This window comes from Heptranchias perlo, chromosome 6 (assembly GCF_035084215.1).
Source record: "Heptranchias perlo isolate sHepPer1 chromosome 6, sHepPer1.hap1, whole genome shotgun sequence".
NCBI classification, from domain to species: Eukaryota; Metazoa; Chordata; class Chondrichthyes; order Hexanchiformes; family Hexanchidae; genus Heptranchias; species Heptranchias perlo.
The window spans coordinates 3,481,763-3,503,312 of NC_090330.1; the positions used below are offsets into that span (position 1 = coordinate 3,481,763).

Consider the following 21,550-nt stretch of genomic DNA (forward strand, 5'->3'; position numbering starts at 1 on the left):
CCTAATATCTCCTTACACGGCCCGGTGTCAAATTTTGTTTGATAATCGTTCCTGTGAAGCGCCTTGGGACGTTTTTACTACATTAAAGGTGCTATATGAATGCAAGTTGTTGTTGTTGTTGTTGTTGTCATCATCGTCGTCGTTGTTATAAGAACCTTGTGATACACTTCATAAACTTTGCACGCAGGAACTCGGTGAGACTGGTGATCCGCAAGGTCCAGTACGCCCCGGAGAAGCCTGGTCCACAGCCCATGGCGGAGACCACCAGGCAGTTCCTCATGTCGGATAAGCCTCTCCACCTGGAGGCATCACTGGACAAAGAGGTGAGAGACGGGTGGGTGGGACGGAGTCAGGGACGACACAGCTCCGAGATAAGGGGTTGCTTTCTGCTTTATGACTGCGTTTCAAAAATGTCTGTTAATCTCACCTCGAGGTCGACTATAAAACCCTGTAGGCAAATAAGCTAGGGGTTTCCCTCGTTTATATCTGGGGTTTCCCTCGTTTATATCTGGGGTTTCCCTTGTCCTATATCTGGGGTTTCCCTTGTTTATATCTGGGGTTTCCCTTGTCCTATATCTGGGGTTTCCCTTGTTTATATCTGGGGTTTCCCTTGTCCTATATCTGGGGTTTCCCTTGTCCTATATCTGGGGATTCCCTTGTCCTATACCTGGGGTTTCCCTCATTTATATCTGGGGATTCCCTTGTCCTATACCTGGGGATTCCCTTGTCCTATATCTGGGGATTCCCTTGTCCTATATCTGGGGATTCCCTTGTCCTATATCTGGGGATTCCCTTGTCCTATACCTGGGGTTTCCCTTGTCCTATATCTGGGGATTCCCTTGTCCTATATCTGAGGATTCCCTTGTCCTATATCTGGGGATTCCCTTGTCCTATATCTGGGGATTCCCTTGTCCTATATCTGGGGATTCCCTTGTCCTATACCTGGGGTTTCCCTCATTTATATCTGGGGATTCCCTTGTCCTATACCTGGGGTTTCCCTTGTCCTATATCTGGGGATTCCCTTGTCCTATACCTGGGGATTCCCTTGTCCTATACCTGGGGTTTCCCTTGTCCTATATCTGGGGATTCCCTTGTCCTATATCTGGGGATTCCCTTGTCCTATATCTGGGGTTTCCCTTGTCCTATATCTGGGGTTTCCCTTGTCCTATATCTGGGGTTTCCCTTGTCCTATATCTGGGGTTTCCCTTGTCCTATACCTGGGGATTCCCTTGTCCTATACCTGGGGTTTCCCTTGTCCTATATCTGGGGTTTCCCTTGTCCTATATCTTCTCTTCCCGCTCCCGCACCGTTACCTCTGGAGTCCCCAAGGATCTATCCTTGGCCTCCTCCCATTTCTCATCTACATGCTGCCCCTCGTCGACATCATCCGAAAACACAACGTCAGATTCCACATGTACGCTGACGACACCCAGCTCTACCTCACCACCACCTCTCTCGACTCCTCCACCGTCTCTGATTTGTCAAATTGCTTGTCTGGCATCCAGCATTGGATGAGCAGAAATTTCCTCCAATTAAATATTGGGAAGACCGAATATTGGGAAGTCTTCGGTCCCCGCCGCAAATTCCGTTCCCTCGCCACCGACTCCATCCCTCTCCCTGGCCACTGTCTGAGGCTGAACCAGACTGTTTGTAACCTCGGCCTCCGATGTGACCCTGAGCTGAGCTCCTGACCCCATATCCTCTCCATCACCAAAACCGCCTACTTCCACCTCCGTAACATTGCTCGTCTCTGCCCCACCTCAGCTCACCTGCTGCTGAAATACTCATCCATGCTGTTGTTACCTCCAGGCCCGACTATCCCCGGGTATCTGTTATTCTATATATAAACCCCCCGAACCCCTCGATTAGATTCCAGCCTGTAACTCACTCCCGGGTATCTGTTATTCTATATATAAACCCCCCGAACCCCTCGATTAGATTCCAGCCTGTAACTTACTCCCGGGTATCTGTTATTCTATATATCAACCCCCCGAACCCCTCGATTAGATTCCAGTCTGTAACTCACTCCCGGGTATCTGTTATTCTATATATAAATCCCCCGAACCCCTCGATTAGATTCCAGTCTGTAACTCACTCCCGGGTATCTATTATTCTATATATAAACCCTCCCGAATCCCTCGATTAGATTCCAGCCTGTAACTCACTCCCGGGTATCTGTTATTCTATATATAAACCCCCCGAACCCCTCGATTAGATTCCAGCCTGTAACTCACTCCCGGGTATCTGCTATTCTATATATAAACCCCCCGAACCCCTCGATTAGATTCCAGCCTGTAACTCACTCCCGGGTGTCTGTTATTCTATATATAAACCCTCCCGAACCCCTCGATTAGATTCCAGCCTGTAACTCACTCCCGGGTATCTGCTATTCTATATATAAACCCCCCGAACCCCTCGATTAGATTCCAGCCTGTAACTCACTCCCGGGTATCTGCTATTCTATATATAAACCCCCCGAACCCCTCGATTAGACCCCAGTCTGTAACTCACTCCCGGGTATCTGTTATTCTATATATAAACCCCCCGAACCCCTCGATTAGATTCCAGCCTGTAACTCACTCCCGGGTATCTATTATTCTATATATAAACCCTCCCGAATCCCTCGATTAGATTCCAGTCTGTAACTCACTCCCGGGTATCTGTTATTCTATACATAAACCCCCCCGAACCCCTCGATTAGATTCCAGTCTGTCACTCACTCCCGGGTATCTGCTATTCTATATATAAACCCCCCGAACCCCTCGATTAGATTCCAGCCTGTAACTCACTCCCGGGTATCTGTTATTCTATATATAAACCCCCCGAACCCCTCGATTAGATTCCAGCCTGTAGCTCACTCCCGGGTATCTATTATTCTATATATAAACCCTCCCGAATCCCTCGATTAGATTCCAGTCTGTAACTCACTCCCGGGTATCTGTTATTCTATACATAAACCCCCCTGAACCCCTCGATTAGATTCCAGTCTGTCACTCACTCCCGGGTATCTGTTATTCTATATATAAATCCCCCGAACCCCTCGATTAGATTCCAGCCTGTAACTCACTCCCGGGTATCTATTATTCTATATATAAACCCTCCCGAATCCCTCGATTAGATTCCAGTCTGTAACTCACTCCCGGGTATCTGTTATTCTATATATAAATCCCCCGAACCCCTCGATTAGATTCCAGCCTGTAACTCACTCCCGGGTATCTGTTATTCTATATATAAATCCCCCGAACCCCTCGATTAGATTCCAGCCTGTAACTCACTCCCGGGTATCTATTATTCTATATATAAACCCCCCGAACCCCTCGATTAGATTCCAGCCTGTAACTCACTCCCGGGTATCTGTTATTCTATATATAAATCCCCCGAACCCCTCGATTAGATTCCAGCCTGTAACTCACTCCCGGGTATCTATTATTCTATATATAAACCCCCCGAACCCCTCGATTAGATTCCAGCCTGTAACTCACTCCCGGGTATCTGTTATTCTATATATAAACCCCCCGAACCCCTCGATTAGATTCCAGCCTGTAACTCACTCCCGGGTATCTGTTATTCTATATATAAACCCCCCGAACCCCTCGATTAGATTCCAGTCTGTAACTCACTCCCGGGTATCTGTTATTCTATATATAAACCCCCCGAACCCCTCGACTAGATTCCAGCCTGTAACTCACTCCCGGGTATCTGTTATTCTATACATAAACCCCCCCGAACCCCTCGATTAGATTCCAGTCTGTAACTCACTCCCGGGTATCTGTTATTCTATACATAAACCCCCCCGAACCCCTCGATTAGATTCCAGTCTATGCTTGGAAGTATATACTTGGAAATATATCGCCGTTCCTTCATTGTCGCTGGGTCAAAATCCTGGAACTCCCTTCCTAACAGCACTGTGGGAGAACCGTCACCACACGGACTGCAGCGGTTCAAGAAGGCGGCTCACCACCACCTTCTCAAGGGCAATTAGGGATGGGCAATAAATGCCGGCCTTGCCAGCGACGCCCACATCCTGTGAACGAATTAAAAAAAACTCACTCCCAGGTGTCTGATATTAGATATAGACTGTGTTTTTCACGGGTTTTACACCGTGAATTTGCCAGCCTGTGATTTCCATGTTCATTAAAATGACTGGTGGGGGGAGTGGGAGGGGGTGGGGGAATTGTGGGCTAGCCAGCGTCTAGACAGAAAACCCAACCAAAAGGTGTACTTAAATCGATGAATAGAAACCCTCAAATAATTATTTTAACGCGGTGAATGCACTTTCAAACTGATAGGCCCCGATTTTAACTGCCCCCACCTGGCGGAAACCGGAGAGGGGGGGGTCAGTTAAAATAATACGAGTCTCTTACCCCCTCTTACCCCCTTCCTGCCGTACTGTATTAACCTGCTCTTTTGAGCAGGAGAACGGGGCACCCGCAAGGAAGAAATGGGGCCCTACTTTAATTTCATAGAATAACATAGAATCTACAGCACAGAAACAGGCCATTTGGCCCGACTGGTCTATGCCGGTGTTTATGCTCCACACGAGTCTCCTCCCTCCCTACTTCATCTCACCCTATCAGCATATCCTTCTATTCCTTTCTCCCTCTCATGTGTTTATCCAGCTTCCCCTTAATGATGCCTGCAGTTTTAACTGGAGGCTGTGTTTGCTCCCCCATCAGGCCCAAACCTGCCGGGAGCTGAATCGAGGGGCCAGAAGGTAAGTTTTAAAGTTTAGCTTTCCCCGTGGGCCAGGAGGGGCAGGAGTGCTCCTCCGGGCCTCACTTGCATTGGGCTATCCCCTCCCGATCCCTGCCCAGAGACTTCCCACCTCCCCCGGCTGACTGCCGGGGACCGTTCCCCTTGGGTTCCCGGCTGCGGCCTCCAGCCACTGGATGCCCACTCCTGCCCGCTGGCCAGTTGGTCAGTTTGGGCGGTTGTCCGGCGGGAGTCTGCGTAGATTTATTGAAATCAGGTCCTGCCGTTAGGATCGGCAGGGCCTCCACGTCCCCATCTACAGGGCTCCCCCGCATCCCTTCCCTCCATCCTCCCCACCCCAACACCGTGAAAATCGAGGCCATTACGTTGACAATCCAGCACGGGCTCGATGGGCCAAATGGCCTCCTCCTGTGCTGTAACCATTCTATGATTCTATGTTCTGAATGAACTCCATCGCCTGTGGGGATTTGTGTTTGAAACTTGTTCACACTTTGTCGTTCCAGATTTATTATCACGGGGAGCCGATAAATATCAATGTTCATGTGACCAACAACACCAATAAGACGGTTAAGAAGTTAAAGATCGCAGGTAGGTGGGACCGGACGCTGCTCGTACCTGAGGTCCCTCGGGTGAGAGTTGGATCATTTTACTCAAATGGCAATAGACTTGTGCAGCAGCTCATCAGAGTATGTCACTGACGTGATCACAATCGTGTTACGGATTTGCTGTGAAAATGTAACGTGTACAGGATTAGAAATAACAAGGATTAGGATAGGCCTCAATAGTGAGCAGAGGGTGGGGTTCAGTTGTGAGCCGAGGATGGGGTTCAGTTGTGAGCAGAGGGTGGGGTTCGGTTGTGAGCAGAGGATGGGGTTCAGTTGTGAGCAGAGGATAGGGTTCGGTTGTGAGCAGAGGGTACGGTTCAGTTGTGAGCAGAAGGTGGGGTTCGGTTGTGAGCAGAGGATGGGGTTCAGTTGTGAGCAGAGGATAGGGTTCAGTTGTGAGCAGAGGGTACGGTTCAGTTGTGAGCAGAGGACGGGCTTCAGTTGTGAGCAGAAGGTGGGGTTCAGTTTTGAGCAGAGGGTGGGGTTCAGTTGTGAGCAGAGGGTGGGGTTCAGTTGTGAGCAGAGGATGGGGTTCAGTTGTGAACAGAGGGTGGGGTTCAGTTGTGAGCAGAGGATGTGGTTAAGTTGTGAGCAGAGGGTGGGGTTTGGTTGTGAGCAGAGGGTAGGGTTCAGTTGTGAGCAGAGGGTGGGGTTCAGTTGTGGGCAGAGGGTGGAGTTTGGTAGTGAGCAGAGAATGGGGTTCAGTTGTGAGCAGAGGGTGGGGTTCAGTTGTGAGCAGAGCAGCAGCTCATCAGAGTATGTCACTGACGTGATCACAATCGTGTTACAGATTTGCTGTGAAAATGTAACATGTACAGGATTAGAAATAACAAGGATTAGGATAGGCCTCAATAGTGAGCAGAGGATGGGGTTCAGTTGTGAGCAGAGGGTGGGGTTTGGTTGTGAACAGAGGGTAGGGTTCGGTTGTGAGCAGAGGATGTGGTTCAGTTGTGAGCAGAGAATGGGGTTCTGTTGTGAGCAGAGGGTGGGGTTCAGTTGTGAGCAGAGGGTGGGATTCAGCCATGAGCAGAGGATGGTGTTCAGTTGTGAGCAGAAGGAGGGGTTCCGTTGTGAGCAGAGGGTGGGGTTCAGTTGTGAGCAGAGGGTGGGGTTCAGTTGTGTGCAGAGGGTACGGTTCAGTTGTGAGCAGAGGGTGGGTTTCAGTTGCGAGCAGAGGATGGAGTTCAGTTGTGAGCAGAGGATGGGTTTCAGTTGCAAGCAGAGGATGGTGTATGGTTGTGAGCAGAGGGTGGGGTTCAGTTGTGAGCAGAGGGTGGGGTTCAGTTGTGAGCAGAGGGTGGGGTTCAGTTGTGAGCAGAGGATGGGGTTCAGTTGTGAGCAGAGGGTGGGGTTCAGTTGCGAGCAGAGGATGGAGTTCAGTTGTGAGCAGAGGGTGGGGTTCAGTTGTGAGCAGAGGATGGGGTTCAGTTGTGAGCAGAGGGTGGGGTTCAGTTGCGAGCAGAGGATGGTGTATGGTTGTGAGCAGAGGGTGGGGTTCAGTTGTGAGCAGAGGATTGGGTTCAGTTGTGAGCAGAGGGTGGTGTATGGTTGTGAGCAGAGGATGGGGTTCAGTTGTGAGCAGAGGGTGGGGTTCAATTGTGAGCAGAGGGTGGGGTTCAGTTGTGAGCAGAGGGTGGGGTTCAGTTGTGAGCAGAGGGTGGGGTTCAGTTGTGAGCAGAGGGTGGGGTTCAGTTGTGAGCAGAGGGTGGGGTTCAGTTGTGAGCAGAGGGTGGGGTTCAATTGTGAGCAGAGGGTGGGGTTCAGTTGTGAGCAGAGGGTGGGGTTCAGTTGTGAGCAGAGGGTGGGGTTCAGTTGTGAGCAGAGGGTGGGGTTCAGTTGTGAGCAGAGGGTGGGGTTCAGTTGTGAGCAGAGGGTGGGGTTCACTCAGCCCTATGAACCCATGTATGACGGTGAACCATCAAATCAAGACCCATGGAGAGGGAGTGCGATCAGTCCCTGTGGACTCGGACCACTGGTAGCTCCTCCAGCAAAGGATGTGAGAGAGAGAGAGAGAGAGAGAGAGACCGAGCTCGGAAAAACAAAACACAAATCAGAAGGAACTAACTCCACCAATTGCCATTGGGTGTTTTTGAGATTGCGAGAAATGCTCAAAGCTGCGGATTGATCTTTGGTTTGTCGAATGTGCCTCTCTTGTTTTGCAGTCCGTCAGTACGCAGACATCTGCCTCTTTAACACGGCTCAGTACAAGTGTCCTGTCGCCACAGAGGAGGCAGAGTGAGTACAGTGATACAGCTCAAGGCAGGGTCAGTTTCAATCGCCTAAGGTGGGGGTAGGGGGGTGGGGTTCGGAGAGGAATTTTCCAGACTTTTTTTCCCCCCCGCTATTTGGACCTGGGTTTTTAATCTGTTTTTTTCGCCTCGCCCAGGAAATCACATGACTTCCACGTGGGGTGTGCGGAGTGTATATATTGTGATACACGAGGCATAGCAATGGTGTGGGATAGGCTGGATGGACCAAAGGGTCTTTTCCTGTCTGTCATTCTTCATATACCCAGCCTCTTCCTAATATCCATCTGGTGATCACACACCCTGGAAATTGGTTCTTGTGATGTCAGACGGAGGTGTTTGTAACTCACAGGAGGAGGCCATTCAGCCCCTCGAGCCTGTTCCAACATTCAATTAGATCATGGCTGATCTGCACCTTAACTCCACCTACCCGCCTCGGTTCCATAACCCTTAATACCCCCTTACCCCAACAAAAACCTATCGCTCTCAGCATCTAATGTTTCAGTTGGCCCCCCAGCCTCAACAGCCTTTCTAGTTATGGGTCTCTCCCGGTTTACCCTGCTGGACCTAACCCTTCTCTCTGTCTCACCGTCTCCAGTGATATTGTGGCTCCCAGCTCTACGTTTTGCAAGGTTTACACGCTGACGCCGTACCTCGTTAACAACCGGGAGAAACGGGGCCTGGCATTGGACGGGAAACTCAAACACGAGGACACCAACCTCGCCTCCAGCACCCTGTAAGCAGCTTTTCTGTTTATTTTGATCTCCAGGTAGATTTTTAAGCAGGAAGTGGCATTTCCGCATCGATGTTTTTTAAAAAAAAAAATTACAACGCCTTTCCTTGATTTTGAAAAGTCTTGGGCGTTCTGCAATTTGTCGCAATGTTCACCGTCAAATGTTGCACTGTTGGATAATCGGATGGTGCACAGTCAATTAAAACACTGTGGGGTGGATTTTCCTCCAGTATACTGTCCGAAAGCGGGCAGGAGATGCAGGAAAATCAGGCACGAAGGCCTACTACCTCAGTGTTGTCCATATCTTGGCCACTCACCACATGTGGCTAATTGAGACTCCAGATGTGGCTACTTGCATTTCTCATTAGTAAATAAAAAATGAGTAACAGACCACCTTTGTTGGACATGTGATCTCAATACTCTCCACTTGTTTGGATGAGTGCAGCTGCAACACTCAAGAAGCTCGCCACTAGGACAAAGCAGCCCGCTCGATCAGCACCCCATCCACCACCTTAAACATTCACTCCCTTCACCACCGGCGCACTGTGGCTGCAGTGTGCACCATCCACAGGATGCACTGCAGCAACTCGCCAAGGCTTCTTCGACAGCACCTCCCAAACCCGCGACCTCTACCACCTAGAAGGACAAGGGCAGCAGGCACATGGGAACAGCACCACCTGCACGTTCCCCTCCAAGTCACACACCATCCCGACTTGGAAATATATCGCCGTTCCTTCACCGTCGCTGGGTCAAAATCCTGGAACTCCCTTCCTAACAGCATTGTGGGAGAACCTTCACCACACGGACTGCAGGGATTTAAGAGAAAGGCTCACCACCACCTTCTCAAGAGCAACTAGGGATGGACAATAAATGGCGGCCTATCTATCGATTTCAGTCTTGAAAATTTTAATTGACCCCCAGCATCCACAGACTTTTGGGGGGGGAGAGTTCCAGATTCCCACTCCCCTTTGTGTGAAGAAGTGCTTCCTGACATCACCCCTGAACGGCCTGGCTCTAATTTTAAGATTGTGCCCCCATTGTTCTGGACTCAATAACCCTTCCCACAAGTCCAATGGCCTGTGGAAGCTGCCTTTCATGCAGGAAATTTAAAGGTCGCCTTCCACCCTTAAACGTTCCCGTGTGAAATCGTGAGCGTCGGAAAATTCCCAACAAATCGTGAGACACGTCAATGAACTGCGAGCGTTGAACGACTCCACAGATGGAGATGGGTCTCCGTGCACAGAGAGAAGGGGGGGTTGGGGGCGCGTTTAATCTTTGTCCCTCACCGAAATCTGATCGGAACGAGTCTAGCAGGTGGGTTGCCATTGACGTTCCATCTCATTCCTTCTCTGCAGACTAAGAGAGGCAGCAAATAAGGAGATTCTGGGCATCATTGTGTCTTACAAAGTCAAAGTGAAGTTGGTGGTTTCTCGAGGAGGGTGAGTGCTTGGGATTTTATGCCTATTCTAATGGGGTGTGTAATTTTGTTAGCTATTGTAGTTGCAATTAGTAGGGTGGAAAGAGGAAAGAGTTGGTGATTGAATCATCTTATGGGGAAATTAGTCCATTTTTTAATAACATTACAGATATTCCTCGATGGTTTAGGGAGTAGGCTCTCCTCCCAATGTGGGATTGGGTCCTGCAGCCATAGAAGGATCAAGATTCAGTCCCTGATCCATTCTGAGCTAAGCTGATTTCCGGCAATGGGGACTGTTGGAATTGGCCTCAGGGTCCCTAGGCTAGCGATTGGGGGGGTTAAAAATCAGGAAGGGTTCCCATTCCAAATTGCCATCTAATGACCAGTGGCTGGAAAATGTATATTGAATTAGGGCAGAATCAGGTGTGGCTGTAATGCCTGCCATGGTAGAATAGCCCACTGACCATAGTTTTCTCCTTGTTCCATCATTGACCAGTATCGATTCATAATGTTCCTCCAGTCCCATTACAGACCAGTACTGACCCATAACATTCCTGCAGTGCCATTACAGACCAGTACTGATTCATAGCATTCCTCCAGTCCCATTACAGACTGGTACTGACCCATAGAGTCCCTCCTGTCCCATTACAGACCAGTACTGACCCATAAAGTCCCTCCTGTCCCATTACAGACCAGTACTGACCCATAGAGTCCCTCCTGTCCCATTACAGACCAGTACTGACCCATAGAGTCCCTCCTGTCCCATTACAGACCAGTACTGACCCATAGAGTCCCTCCTGTCCCATTACAGACCAGTACTGACCCATAGAGTCCCTCCTGTCCCATTACAGACCAGTACTGACCCATAGAGTCCCTCCTGTCCCATTACAGACCAGTACTGACCCATAGAGTCCCTCCTGTCCCATTACAGACCAGTACTGACCCATAGAGTCCCTCCTGTCCCATTACAGACCAGTACTGACCCATAGAGTCCCTCCTGTCCCATTACAGACCAGTACTGACCCATAGAGTCTCTCCTGTCCCATTACAGACCAGTACTGACCCATAGAGTCCCTCCTGTCCCATTACAGACCAGTACTGACCCATAGAGTCCCTCCTGTCCCATTACAGACCAGTACTGACCCATAGAGTCCCTCCTGTCCCATTACAGACCAGTACTGACCCATAGAGTCCCTCCTGTCCCATTACAGACCAGTACTGACCCATAGAGTCCCTCCTGTCCCATTACAGACCAGTACTGACCCATAGAGTCCCTCCTGTCCCATTACAGACCAGTACTGACCCATAGAGTCCCTCCTGTCCCATTACAGACCAGTACTGACCCATAGAGTCCCTCCTGTCCCATTACAGACCAGTACTGACCCATAGAGTCCCTCCTGTCCCATCATTGATTGGCAGTAATGTAGGGTTCCTCCCATAAAAAATGCGGTTTCCTTAGTTTTGCCCAACTCTTGTAGTCACTTGTGTTTCTTAAGCTATGCTGCTTCCTCCTCAGTCAGCAGTTAATGGAGCAGGGGATGGAAAAGCACATTCGAATTTGGATAGTTTGATAATCGCAGCCAGAGTCAATAATTCTCCTTCAGAGTCAATTTTTTTTAAGGGGTGATACATGGATTATTCATAACACTGGGCCAATCACTTGGGTCCTGGTGTCAAATATATCACAGGGTGATGGGTATAGGGAGGGGGCACATGGTGCAGAGGCCTGGGCCACCTTGCCAAGGGGAGATAGGGGACATTGTAGGGTGGGTTAAACTTCCATTTGGGACTGCTTCTCTGCTCCCTCCTTGCATTTAGCTCCCAATTGGCATTAGAATCATAAAAATCATAGAATCATAGAAAGGTTACAGCACGGAAAACGGCCATTCGACCCATCGAGTCCGTGCCAGCTCTATGCAAGATCAATCCAGCCAGTCCCACTCCCCCGCCCTATCCCCTTAGCCCTGTAAAGGTTTTCCTTTCAAGTACTTATCCAGTTCCCTTTTGAAGGCCATGATTGAATCTGCCTCCACCACCCCCTCGGGCAGCGCATTCCAGATCCTAACCACTCGCTGTGTAAGAAGTTTTTCCTCATGTCACCTTTGGTTCTTTTGCCAATCACCTTAAATCTATGTCCTCTAGTTCTTGACCCTTCCGCCAATGGGAACAGTTTCTCTCTATCTACCCTGTCTAGACCCCTCATGATTTTGAATACCTCTGTCAAATCTCCTCTCAACCTTCTCTGTTCCAAAGAGAACAACCCCAGCTTCTCCAGTCTATCCACGTAACTGAAGTTCCTCATCCCTAGAATCATTCTAGTAAATCTCTTCTGCTCCCTCTCTAAGGCCTTCACATCTTTCCTAAAGTGCGGTGCCCAGAACTGGACACAATACTCCAGTTGTGGCCAAACCAGTGTTTTATAAAGGTTCATCATGACTTCCATACTTTTGTACTCTGTGCCTCTATTTATAAAGCCCAGGGTCCCGTATCACTGTTGAATTGTAGGAAACTTGGCAGCCAATTTGCACACAGCAAGCTCCCATAAACAGCAATTAGATAAATGACCAGATAGTCTGTTTTATTGATGTTGGTTGAAGGATAAATATTGGCCAGGACAACGGGGAGAATTCCGCTGCTCTTCTTCAAAACAGGACCTTTTTTTTTAACGGTCCACCTGAGCTCTCGGTTTAACACCTCATCCGAAAGGCAGCACCTGACTGACAGTGCGGCACTCCCTCAGTACTACACCGGGAGTGTCAGCCTGGATCATTGTGTGTTACTCTCTGGAGTGGGACTATGAACACATGACCTTCTTACTTAGAAAAGATAAGAGTGCTACCCACTGAGCTACAACACTTAGCTTCACTAAGAGGAGTGAGTTTTCGGTAGTTCAATGTTTGAGTGTTTTTCTTCCTCTATTTGTCGTGATGTATTTCCTTCACTGACCAAGCTGTTTTTTCCTCATGGTTTGTTGATCAAATATCTCTCTTGATCTTTATTTTAATTCCAGCATTTTGGGAGATCTTGCCACAAGGTAAATGATGATGTTTTTTTTTTGACAATCACAGCCCGTCATCCATTAGAAATTTTACCTCGTCGTGCCTCGTGGCCATTGCTTATTCTGGCTGCCAGCACAGCAGTGTCAACGTATCTCCCGCCCTGTCGATGCATGCGTTGTTTTTTTTTTTTGAGAAGCGATTGTTGTCTGCCGCACTGGCTTTGAGGATGACTGCCGTGCCTGGTACGTGACTGAGCTATGTGTGGACCTGGGAGGTGCTTGAGGAGACGTGTCCTGGACTCAGCTGTGGGGGGGGTGGGGGGGGGGGTCGGGAAGGGGCGAAGATTGGATTCAATGCCTTTGGAAGAGGGAGGGTAAAAAAACCACTGAGAGCTACTGAATGAGCAGTTTCAAAATGGCATCAGATGCCCACTTGAAAAGGCATCTCTGACAGTGCAGCGCTCCCTCGGTGCTGCACTGAAGCGTCAGCCTGGAGTTAATGCCCAAGTCTGTGGAGTGGGGCAACGTTCTAGCTCAGTGCTACCCACTGACAGCTGACACCGTATAAAGTAACAGAGAGGTTTAACTGCCCACTGGCGTGGTTTATATAAACCCCATTTAATGGAGCTTGGTGTCTGGCAGCAGCTGAGAATAGTCCCCCTCATATTCACCTTTATTCCAATTGTGATTCAGGTCAAGAAAGTGACTAAAAGTAAGTGAAGAGAATCTTAGTGTGAGGGACCTCGGGGGGTGCAATGGGATGGAATGTTGTGCTTTCAGCTACATGCACCCTTGTACACAGCAATGTGGGTTCCCCCAATACAGCCAGTTTGAACAGCACAGTTCCATTTCAATAAGTGGATAGCCTCCATCATGGCCCCCTTTTCATATGCATTATATCCAAGGCCTGGATTGTAGCTAAACTGAGCTAAACAACAACAATGGGGAAAATGCCGGAGTCTGTAATTAAGGATAGGGTGACTGAACACCTCGAGAATTTTCAGTTAATCAGGGAGAGCCAGCATGGATTTGTGAAAGGTAGGTTGTGCCTGACAAACCTGATTGAATTTTTTGAAGAAGTGACTAAAGTAGTGGACAGGGGAATGTCAATGGATGTTATTTATATGGACTTCCAGAAGGCATTTGATAAGGTCCCACATAAGAGACTGTTAGCTAAGTTAGAAGCCCATGGAATCGAGGGAAAAGTACGGACTTGGTTAGGAAATTGGCTGAGCAAAAGGCGACAGAGAGTAGGGATAATGGGTAGGTATTCACATTGGCAGGATGTGACTAGTGGAGTCCCGCAGGGATCTGTCTTGGGGCCTCAATTATTCACAATATTTATTAACGACTTAGATGAAGGCATAGAAAGTCTCATATCTAAGTTTGCCGATGACACAAAGATTGGTGACATTGTAAGCAGTGTAGATGAAAACACAAAATTACAAAGGGATATTGATAGATTAGGTGAATGGGCAAAACTGTGGCAAATGGAATTCAATGTAGACAAATGTGAGGTCATCAAAAAAGGATAGAACAGGGTACTTTCTAAATGGTAAAAAGTTAAAAACAGTGGATGTCCAAAGGGACTTAGGGGTTCAGGTACATAGATCATTGAAGTGTCATGAACAGGTGCAGAAAATAATCAATAAGGCTAATGGAATGCTGGCCTTTATATCTAGAGGACGAGAGTACAAGGGGGCAGAAGTTATGCTGCAGCTATACAAAACCCTGGTTAGACCGCACCTGGAGTACTGTGAGCAGTTCTGGGCACCGCACCTTCGGAAGGACATATTGGCCCTGGAGGGAGTGCAGCGTAGGTTTACTTGAATGATACCTGGACATCAAGGGTTAAGTTATGAGGAGAGATTACACAAATTGGGGTTGTATTCTCTGGAGTTTAGAAGGTTAAGGGGTGATCTGATCGAAGTTTATAAGATATTAAGGGGAACAGATAGGGTGGATAGAGAGAAACTATTTCTGCTGGTTGGGGATTTTAGGAGTAGGGGGCACAGTCTAAAAATTAGAGCCAGACCTTTCAGGAGCGAGATTAGAAAACATTTCTACACACAAAGGGTGGTAGAAGTTTGGAACTCTCTTCCGCAAACGGCAATTGATACTAGCTCAATTGCTAAATTTAAATCTGAGATAGATAGCTTTTTGGCAACCAAAGGTATTAAGGGATATGGGCCAAAGGCAGGTATATGGAGTTAGATCACAGATCAGCCATGATCTTATCAAATGGCGGAGCAGGCACGAGGGGCTGAATGGCCTACTCCTGTTCCTATGTTCCTATGTTCCTAACTTGCATTTCTCTAGCGCCTTTAAGGCAGTAAAACGTCACAAGGCGCCTTCGCTCCCTGTTGCGTTTTCCATAGTTGACTGCCGTGGCCAGCCAGTTCTTTGAAGGAAGGGTAAAACAGGCCAGGAGTCACTGACCTCCTCCCAGGATTGCAAGATCGCTGAATGAGCAGCAAATCGGAAATCCGTTCACAAAAAGTTCGACTGATCAGGATGGGGGATGGTGTCACAGGGCAGGGGGACTGATAGTCTTCACTGAAATGATCATTTAAGGAGCAGTCATTGAATAGTTTGCCTTGAATTGCGTGGCACAATGCAAACAACGTCCAATTGGCCCCGCTCTGTGGGGTTCTCGCATGTGTTACCGTCAGGGCGTGCGCTGGCAAGAACTAAAGAAAGCCCCGGGGTATTGTAGGGAAGGACCGTATGTGTAAATCTCTCAGGAGACATTGACAGCAACAGTACAGCTGAAAGAAATCCCTGTAACTCGAGCTTTGTGATTGTGTCTGTTGCTAATAAGCTCCCTTGTCTTGTCGAAGTGCGTGATATTTAGCTGCTCATTCGGTCAGTGCCTGCTGAGCGTGAAAGTCAACTCATTAACTGTGCTCCGAGCGTTAAACCAACTCCAAACATTCGTTCTTCCAGGTTTTCTTTTATTCTTTTTTGCTCTCATGCTTTCTTTCACAATCTCTCTCTCTCTTTCTCATTCTTACATTTCCTTCCTTCTTTCTTTCCTTCCTTCTCTCCCTCTCTTTCTCGCTCTCTTTCTTTCTTTTGAAGGCACTGACTCACCAGCAATTCTCCACTCCCTCGTTCCTGGCAATCCTGGCTGATTTATCCTTTCTGTAGTTCAGGACACTGAGCCCTGTTGTAATATTCTTACCGCCGCCCCAACTGAGATTGGCTAAGGATGGGCAAGAAATTGCATCCAGAGCCTTTCTGATTTGTATGCGTAATAACTGTCCCTCTTTCTCCTTTTCCTTTTAAGTTTCCTTTTCTAGGATTCTCCAGTTCAGTCTTTCCCCTCTGTTCCAGATGAGTCACTCTTGTATTGTCCCAACGAGAGCAGCTTCCCTTGTCCGTGGCAGTGTGAGAATTCTGGAAAATAAAAAAAGCCGGTCTCAGTAAAAGCGACCGTGAAGCTGTCTGATTGTCGTAAAAACCCAACTGGTTCACTGATGTCCTTTTAGGGAAGGAAACCTAAAAGACCCGGTCTGGGCCTATACGTGACTCCAGTCCCCACACCCAATGTGGTTGACTCTTAAGTGGCCAAGCAAGCCACTCAGTTGCACCTGCTGTGCTTTAAGAAGAAGGCCCACCACCACCTTCTCAGGACATCGAGAGACGGGCAATGAATGCCGGCCTCGCCAGCGACGCCCACATCCCGAGAATAATTTTTAATTCCTCAGGGCAGTGTCCTAGGCCCAACCATCTTCTGCTGCTTCATCAATGACATTTCCCTCCATCATAAGGTCAGAAATGGGGATGTTCGCTGATGATTGCACAGTGTTCAGTTCCATTCGCAACCCCTCAGATAATGAAGCAGTCCGTGCCCGCATGCAGCAAGACCTGGACAACATCCAAGCTTGGGCTGATAAGTGGCAAGTAACATTCGCGCCAGACAAGTGCCAGGCAATGACCATCTCCAACAAGAGAGAGTCTAACCACCTCCCCTTGACATTCAACGTCATTACCATCACCGAATCCCCCACCATCAACATCCTGGGGGTCACCACTGACCAGAAACTTAACTGGACCAGCCACATAAATACTGTGGCTACAAGAGCAGGTCAGAGGCTGGGTGTTCTGCGGCGAGTGACTCACCTCCTGACTCCCCAAAGCCTTTCCACCATCTACAAGGCACAAGTCAGGAGTGTGATGGAATACTCTCCACTTGCCTGGATGAGTGCAGCTCCAACAACACTCAAGAAGCTCGACACCATCCAAGATAAAACAGCCCGCTTGATTGGCACCCCATCCACCACCCTAAACATTCACTCCCTTCACCACCGGCGCACTGTGGCTGCAGTGTATACCATCCACAGGATGCACTGCAGCAACTCGCCAAGGCTTCTTCGACAGCACCTCCCAAACCCGCGACCTCTACCACCTAGAAGGACAAGAGCAGCAGGCACATGGGAACAACACCACCTGCACGTTCCCCTCCCAGTCACACACCATCCCGACTTGGAAATATATCGGCCGTTCCTTCATCGTCGCTGGATCAAAATCCTGGAACTCCCTTCCTAACAGCACTGTGGGAGAACCTTCACCACACGGACTGCAGCGGTTCAAGAAGGAGGCTCACCACCACCTTCTCAAGGGCAATTAGGGATGGGCAATAAATGCCGGCCTCGCCAGCGACGCCCACATCCCGTGAACGAATTTAAAAAAAAAAAATTTTTGAAAAAGTGGCCGTTATCCGACTGTGCAGCACATCATGGTTGGGGCCCGATCCTGTTCTCCCCGACTCCCACATGCCCCCCTTTCAACGGGATTCACTGTACAACAATTTCTTACCTATTTGTCTTCCTTCTTGTCCTCTCTCTCTCTTTCTCTCTCCCTCTCTTCCCTGTGCACTTGTTTGATTCTGAAGGAGCATCTCCATCTCACAATCTTGGAGCACACGGTACCGTCAAGGAGCATAAAACGGTGGCGGGGGGTGGCGGGGGGCGGCATTTTTCCGAGTTTGCTCCCCTCTCCCTCACATTTCGGGGAAAAAAAACAACCGTACGGAAATGACGAGCAGGAAGAGGTCCACCGAGCCTGCCCCACACTCATTGGCGCCCGGAGCACCATGACTGGACACTTCCTACCCTGCTTCCCCCACTCTCTCCGCCCCCCCACCCCCCTCACCCAACCCCACGGCCGTGTGATTTTCCGTGAGCAGCAAGAAAAACGGAAAAAGAAACCCAGGGCCGATAAAGGGGAAGGAACAAAACTCGAGAGAATTCCTCTCCGAGCCCCCGCCCTCAGGCGGTCGAAGACAGTCCAGGAGACCACTCGGACCACAGACTGGATGTCGGCCGGTTCCGCTTTTCCCGGAGAGCAGTGAGCCTCTGGAATGTGTTGCCGGCTGGTGAGGTCGGCGCCGACTCTCTGCCTCCGAGAGGGAGCTGGACTGGTTCCTGACCGGGGCAGAGATCGCATCATAGAGAAGGTCAGTGTCCTTATCGATAACACTCGGTCCGTGTGACCTCCTGCACCGGTTTCCATCGCCTGAGGGAGGGGGGGGGGGGGTCAAGAGGAAATTTCCAGAGTATTTTTTTCCCTTAATGGCCCTGAGTTTCTTTTCTGTTTTTTTGTCTCTCCCCGGAGATTACATGGCTGCGGGGGATGGGTGTGAGGGAGGGAGGGAGAGGGGCTGCGGGGGGGGGGGGGGTGGGTTTGAGGGAGGGAGGGAGGTCAGGGGAGGGGCTGCGGGGGTGGAGGCGAGGGAGGGAGGTCGGGGAGGGACTGAGGGGGTGGGTGTGAGGGAGGGAGGGAGGGGGAGGGGCTGTGGGCGTGGGTTTGAGGGAGGGGAGGGGGAGGTGCTGTGGGGGTTGGTGTGAGGGTGGGAGGTCGGGGGAGGGGGTGTGGGGGTGGGTGTGAAGGAGGGAGGTCGGGGGAGGGGGGTGTGGGGGTGGGTGTGAGGGAGGGAGGTCGGGAGACGGGGTGTGGGGGTGGGTGTGAGGGAGGGAGGGAGAGGGGGTGTGGGGGTGGGTGTGAGGGAGGGAGGGAGAGGGGGTGTGGGGGTGGGTGTGAGGGAGGGAGGTCGGGAGAGGGGGTGTGGGGGTGGGTGTGAGGGAGGGAGGGAGAGGGGGTGCGGGGGTGGGTGTGAAGGAGGTCGGGAGAGGGGGTGCGGGGGTGGGTGTGAGGGAGGGAGGGAGGGAGAGGGGGTGTGGGGGTGGGTGTGAGGGAGGGAGGGAGAGGGGGTGCGGGGGTGGGTGTGAGGGAGGGAGGTCGGGAGAGGGGGTGTGGGGGGTGGGTGTGAGGGAGGGAGGGAGAGGGGGTGCGGGGGTGGGTGTGAGGGAGGGAGGGAGAGGGGGTGCGGGGGTGGGTGTGAGGGAGGGAGGGAGGGAGAGGGGGTGTGGGGGTGGGTGTGAGGGAGGGAGGGAGAGGGGGTGCGGGGGTGGGTGTGAGGGAGGGAGGTCGGGAGAGGGGGTGTGGGGGTGGGTGTGAGGGAGGGAGGGAGGGAGAGGGGGTGTGGGGGTGGGTGTGAGGGAGGGAGGGAGAGGGGGTGCGGGGGTGGGTGTGAAGGAGGTCGGGAGAGGGGGTGTGGGGGTGGGTGTGAGGGAGGGAGGGAGGGAGAGGGGGTGTGGGGGTGGGTGTGAGGGAGGGAGGGAGAGGGGGTGCGGGGGTGGGTGTGAGGGAGGGAGGGAGAGGGGGTGTGGGGGTGGGTGTGAGGGAGGGAGGGAGAGGGGGTGCGGGGGTGGGTGTGAAGGAGGTCGGGAGAGGGGGTGCGGGGGTGGGTGTGAGGGAGGGAGGGAGGGAGAGGGGGTGTGGGGGTGGGTGTGAGGGAGGGAGGGAGGGAGAGGGGGTGCGGGGGTGGGTGTGAGGGAGGGAGGGAGGGAGAGGGGGTGCGGGGGTGGGTGTGAGGGAGGGAGGTCGGGAGAGGACGTGTGGGGTGGGCGTGAGGGAGGGAGAGAAGGGGAGTGGCGGCAGGGGCGGGTCTGAGGGAGGGAGGTCGGGGGAGGGGGTGCGGGGGTGGGTGTGAGGGAGGGAGGGAGGGAGAGGGGGTGCGGGGGTGGGCGTGAGGGAGGTCAGGGGAGGGAAGAAGTGTCCGTCCATCATGGTGAGTGGGGCAGTCTTGATAGACCAGCTGGTCTTTCCCTGCCCGTCAATTTTGTGTGTTCATGTGCGTACGTTAAATGTTAATCCACTCACCGTCTATACGGTGCGATCTCTGATCACGATTTTCCGTCCATTAAGACGGATTCGAAGCTCAGAAAGTTGCTCCCACACCACCAGGACCACCAGAGGGTAAGAGGGGGCTTTGAGATCACTGCACATCCTTAACCATCTGCTTCCACTTCCCTTTCAGTGACGTGGTCGTTGAGCTGCCTTTTACTTTAATGCACGCCAAACCCGAGGAAGAAGCAGTCGACAGGGAAGGTAATGATTATCACAACGCGGGGCCAGAGTAACACTGCTAATGCTGCACTCCGGGAACTAAAGCTGGAAAACGCTTTGAAATATGCAGCAGTTCGACCGATATCCAACAACTATTTGCATTTATATAGCGCCTTTAACGTAGTAAAACGTCCCGAGGCGCTTCACAGGAGCGATTATCAAACAAAATTTGACTCCGAGCCACATGAGGAGATATTAGGACAGGTGACCAAAAGCTTGGTCAAAGAGGTAGGTTTTAAGCAAAAGGAGGAGAGAGAGGTAGAGGGCGGAGAGGTTCAGGGAGGGAATTCCAGAGCTTAGGGCCGAGGCAGCTGAAGGCACGGCCGCCATTGGCGGGGCGATGAAAATCGGGGTTTGGAAGAGGACAGAATTGGAGGAGCGCAGAGATCTCGGAGGGCTGGAGGAGGTCACAGAGATAGGGAGGGGCGAGGCCATGGAAGGATTTGAACATAAGGATGAGAACATGTTAAAACTTTTGGGTTTGAGGTCCCGATGAAGGGCCTATCCCCGATTCTGTGGTGGGGGGAAGGGGCAACGGTGTCGTTCGTGGAAGATCCGCAGACAGTTTGGAGAAACGGGATACACCATTTCACTGGGGTTCCTGCAGATCTCCCTCCAAAGTAATGGTGGACAATCAGGAGAACTCCCACGGAAATTCAGCCCCTTTAAGAACCAAGGCGGGGGTAGATGGCGCCAAGATACAGATCGGCCATGATCTAGCTGAGTGGCGGAACAGGCTTGAGGGGCTGAATGGCCTCCTCCTGTTCCTATGTTCCTAAGCTGGTGTTAAATTGGAGGCTCACTCAGAGTGGATATCGCGAGACTGATAGTGGAAAATGGACTTAGTTGGAAATGAGAATCGGGCCGTTCCTGTAACGGGAAACAGACCCTCAAACATCAGATGTTACTCCCGAGCAGCATTGAAAACCTGCTCCCAGAATTGTAGAGGAGGCCATACCGAATCAAGGGAATTGCAGTTAGCTGGACCTTATTTGACGTTGACCTTCGATTATTAGGATGAATTTTTTTGATGCCACAACACGACAGTGCCTTCAACTGAAGGGTGAGCGTTGTCTCTAAAGTCAGCTCCTGGTTAAAAATTGCCATGACGTGGCTTCTAAATATGTAACTCTTCGAACCCTTCAAAATCCCGAAACTCAAAAGCCTCACAGTCTTGTAACCCGCAAAAGGTGGGGGTGTGGGGGGGGAGTGTTAGGGAGATAAGGGCGGTGGTCTCTCTCGGTGGTCTTATTCAGCAATGACAATCTAAAATGAGAAAACGTCCAACGGTTAACGTGCACTCAACAAACTGTACTCTCACCCGTGGAGATCTTTGTCTTTTTCTGATCTGTGAATATTCTGTCTGTTTCAGTCCCAGAAAATGAAGTTCCGATAGACACCAATCTGATTGAATTTGATACCAAG

General features: G+C 50.8%; 1 protein-coding gene across 1 annotated transcript in view; it reads left to right on the forward strand.

The window, feature by feature from the left end:
• LOC137322431 (beta-arrestin-1) overlaps positions 1-21,550 on the forward strand; it is a 32,802-nt gene that overhangs the window by 8,537 nt on the left and 2,715 nt on the right. Inside the window, exons 4-10 of the mRNA XM_067985352.1 lie at positions 188-323; positions 5,217-5,301; positions 7,481-7,553; positions 8,163-8,300; positions 9,653-9,736; positions 20,037-20,107; positions 21,498-21,549. Of these exons, the coding sequence (XP_067841453.1) occupies positions 188-323; positions 5,217-5,301; positions 7,481-7,553; positions 8,163-8,300; positions 9,653-9,736; positions 20,037-20,107; positions 21,498-21,549 (639 nt within the window). The remainder of the gene's footprint in view (positions 1-187; positions 324-5,216; positions 5,302-7,480; positions 7,554-8,162; positions 8,301-9,652; positions 9,737-20,036; positions 20,108-21,497; position 21,550) is intronic.